General features: G+C 29.3%; 1 protein-coding gene across 1 annotated transcript; it reads left to right on the top strand.

Moving 5' to 3' along the window:
* Positions 1-1,275: 1,275 nt before the first annotated feature.
* LOC120139291 (VQ motif-containing protein 4-like) lies at positions 1,276-2,078 on the top strand. The gene has a single exon (XM_039154570.1). The coding sequence runs from the start codon at positions 1,421-1,423 to the stop codon at positions 2,051-2,053; it is 633 nt and encodes a 210-aa protein (XP_039010501.1). The 5' UTR covers positions 1,276-1,420; the 3' UTR covers positions 2,054-2,078.
* Positions 2,079-4,352: the final 2,274 nt, after the last annotated feature.

Here is a 4,352-nt window from a genome sequence, read left to right as displayed (position 1 = left end):
ATATTTAAAAAAATATTTTTAAAAAATATTTTATTTTAAAAAAAATCAAGACGAGACTGGTGTTACTTTATTTTTTTTAACGGTGGGCACCTAAAAGTGTAATGAAGAAAACTTTAGGCATTTATTTTTATTGAAAAAAATTTTATGCACCAAAAATTAATTTTGAGTATATTTTAGGCACTTATTTTTATATTAAACCTTCTTTTTTCTCTTGAGTTTTTCAATTTTAAATAAGAATATTTGTCCTTATGACATGTTTTTCTATACTCTCATGGCATTTTTTATTTGCCCATGTGGCACGTTTTTTATGGCTTTGGTACATTTTTTGCATACCTTTGCAGTTGTATTGGTGCTCACACAAAGATCCTACGACATTTGTTTCCCGATTGTTTTGTCGGTTATCACGCATTGTCAAATATCCTCTTTGATAAAAGGTTGTTTGTCTATATAATTAGAATTATTTAGCGAAGCAGGTTGCCAAATTATTTAGTTCGCTCACCACTCATTTATCACTACATAAAGCGTTTCATTTGACAAAAACAAAGAGTTTTATGAAGGTTGTTGGGTTCTCTTGATGTTAGATGTCATTCTTAATAAAATGTTTAATTTGTCTTCCTATCATTAAGCTTAATATTTTTATTTTATGTATGAATTTTTTTGTGAATGTTGTCCCCAATTTTCTCTTTGAGCGCATTATAGTTTTGATTATTTTTATTTTTATGTATGAACCAATCGATCTCGGTGGTAGAGGAATTGTTGTTATTCCTTGAGGTTCCATGTTCAAACACAAAAAATACTAGGGATTTGAGCGTTTGATGTAAAATGGTAGATACTGATATTTACTTACACCAGATTAATCAAAAAAATTTAAGTACAACAATAAAATATAATTATAATTCAAAAAATTAGGAGAAAAGACTTAAAGTAAAAATAACTCCCTAAATTATTTTTTTAAGTTCCAAAATTAATTTTTTTATTAAAATAAGTCTTTAAACTATTTTAAATCATTTTTTATTTTTATTTTAAAAGAATTTCTTTTGACTAGATATGTCACACAAAACTAGATATTTGGTTTGATAAAAAAATATTTTAAGAGTTTATTTTGATTAAAAAATAATTTACGTACTTAAAGTGGCTACATATATTAATTTAAGAATTTATTTTAAAATAAAAATAATTTAGGGACCTAAAACCAAAAAAACCATAATTTAAAGACTCGTTTTTAGTTTAAGCCAAAAAAAATGTTAGCCTTGCTTGATGCCACAACACAACACAAGAAAAGAAAAGAAATAATAAGCTTTTATTACTTCATCTTCAATCAAACCTTGTACTTCACTCATCATCTCTTGTTTCTCTTCCAAACCAAATCCCCCAAAAGTTTTTCCCTTTTGAGGGAATTGCGAAACACATCATATCCATCATGGAGAATTCAACAAGGTTATTGCAAGAAAACATGAACTTCCCATCATCATCTCCTTTAAACTCCCCTCACAGCAATGGAACCATCAACAATGGGTCTGCCCAAATTCACACCCCACCATTAACACCAATCCCAACCAGATCTGAAACAACCACCTTTGTCCAAGCTGACACAACAACTTTCAAACAAGTTGTCCAAATGCTCACTGGTACCTCGGAGACTGCTAAACAAGATCCATCGTCGCTTTCAAAATCATCTTTCCCTGTACCTCCAATGAAAACCACCCCTCCCAAAAAGCAAAGTTTCAAGCTTTATGAGAGGAGAAAGAGTAACCTTAAAAACAGCTGCCTGATGATCAACACTTTTGTGCCCCCTAATGTCGGAAGCAACATCGGTGCCGAGATCTTGTCTCCAAGCTTGTTGGACCTCCCGAAGCTAACCTTAAGCCCAGTCACGCCATTAAACGAAGACCATTTCAACAAGTCTTCGCCTTCTTTAAGGAACTCATCATCGGAGGAAGAGAAAGCCATAGCTGAGAAAGGCTTTTACTTGCACCCATCGCCTATGTCAACTCCCAGAGACGCCGAGCCTCAGCTTTTGCCATTGTTTCCACTCACTTCACCCAGAATTTGATTATCTTTTTAATGATTTTGTAATTTGAGTTATTTGTGAGGGAAAATGGTAAATGATATTTTTTTCAATTCTATGATTTATCTGAGGTCGCATACAATACTGAGTGTTAGTGTAATCACTGTGATATTACAGTCGTGTAATAATAATTTCAGATATCACATTTATCACTATATAATGGTCGTTTATATCCGATGTTTAAATCACTATATTTTATCTTTATTTTGCTTTGCATAATTTAATTGTGGTTCATTTTTGTGTATTAATATTAGCTCCTATTATGTGTAGAATCAAAACTAAGTTCTGCTTTGTAGTTAATTTCAGCTAAAAGGTATCAGATATGTACCTTAACTTTTTGTGTATGAATTAGTAGTCATTAAAGTTGTGTTAAGAATGTCTACTTCCTTCTTAGATAAACCGAGTTGATTTTCAGAGCAAAAAAGAGAGAAAAGGCTTTGTTAACAAAAGAAAAGAGGGAGGGTTCACCTTTAACTATGAATTGCCGGCATTCAATAATGGATCAGCAATTAGTGTAAGAAGGATTTATCCATTTGAGTCCAATTTACTGGCAATTTTTTCGGTACATTTTCTTTGTATGAATATTTGGGTGGTCTTCTTTATCATATAATTGAAATATCTGTGCACACTCTTCATGTTACATACCAACTTAAAATTTTATGTTAAAAATATAAATTTTTAAAAATTATATTAAAATTTTAAGAGGTATAAGATAGTAACATTTTGAATGTGAGAAATTAGATCGTTAATATAAAATGTAAAGAAAAAAGTTTAAATATATATATTTTATATTGTGTAGGCATGAATGGGGTATGCAAGGTAGGTGAGGAACTGTGAAAATAAAAAAAAAATTAAATGAGCCACGTGTTGAACTTGTTAATTTCTTGATGGAACAGTAATCTATTGGTCATTCAGTATTTGTTTGTGTTCTTTTGCTCTCTTTTTGGTGTCATTTAATACATCAGGGTACAGCGGAAAACTATGACTTTTGGTGTGGATTATGATTGAAAGTTCAAAAAGAAGAAAAAGTAAACAGAGAAAATGTGAAGGCTTTTCAATTTTTCCTTCTTATTTTGAAAAAGAGAGTTGTCAGTGATTGAATTCCCAACAGTTTTTTGGAGCAGACGGTCACACTACTGACGACCACTTCCTTTATTTGCTGTACCAGTTTGCGGTGCAAGTGGGGTACGGGATAGCTCTCGATTATGTTTTTGATTCACTTGCTTCACTCAAGTTTCTATTTTTAGAACTATTACATTGTTTTAAAGCTAATTTTCCATTTTCTATTTTACTAAAAAATATATACAAATTTTTAATTGTTATCAATAATATTTTTACATAAATTATAATTAATAATTAAGTTAAATTTTATTGTAATTTAGTGGTTAGTTTTTTTAATAATTAAGTTAATTTAATAAAGTAAATATTTATTTTAGGAAAGAATTATTATGTAATAAAAATTATTGGTGACCAACTATTTGGGTTTATAAATAGAGATAATGTCTCTCAACCTTTAGAATACGTGAGAAAGAATTATTTTGGAGAGATGTGATACTTTTTGGGATCTCTGTAATTTTTTAGTTTTACGTTGCAGAGATAATTTTGTAGGGACTTCGAAAGAGTATTTTGGGATCTACCGGTTTTGGTATACATACCGAGTTTTAAGATACACGTGATGTTATGTATTTGTACTATTTGTGTTTTCTACGTTCATAATAGATTATTGTTCATCTTACACATAAAGGTAAACAATGCTGACCACGTTAAATATATGTCTTATTTTATGTTGATATTGCTTTAGTTATTTGCCCTCAAATTCCTAACAAATTAAAACATAAGAATAATTATAGAAACCCATAAAATTTATATCTACAAAAACTAAGAAGGTAAATGAAGTAAAACATGATTAAAAAAATGCCTACATTTTATTTAAGAGTACAAAATTAACTAATGATATATTTCATTAGTTTTAATAGGTTTTTTAATTCTCGTTTTCTTATAATCATTGATATCTAATTTATTAACCAACTAATCTGAATCGAATACTACATCGACCCAATATGAGGATGACTAAGATGATTTATAATTAAAAATATAATATTATAGTTTAAATATATTAAAAAATATTTAATTTAATACACATAAAAGAATTATACATTTAATTATGATATAGACTTAGAGCGTTGACCCAGTGTCAACATTCGAACGTTAACTCATAGTTTAATTGGATAAATTTATTATAGCATGAAGGTTCATTAGGTTAAATTCGGGCTTTATCAGGTAA

Source organism: Hibiscus syriacus, unplaced genomic scaffold (assembly GCF_006381635.1).
Source record: "Hibiscus syriacus cultivar Baekdansim isolate YM2019G1 unplaced genomic scaffold, ASM638163v2 tig00002237_pilon, whole genome shotgun sequence".
In the NCBI taxonomy this organism is placed as follows: domain Eukaryota; kingdom Viridiplantae; phylum Streptophyta; class Magnoliopsida; order Malvales; family Malvaceae; genus Hibiscus; species Hibiscus syriacus.
This window is presented reverse-complemented; position numbering and strand designations above follow the sequence as displayed.

What these genes read in the sequence shown, in the direction of transcription:
- LOC120139291 (XM_039154570.1), top strand. Translation starts at nt 1,421, where the DNA reads ATGGAGAATTCAACAAGGTTATTGCAAGAAAACATGAACTTCCCATCA.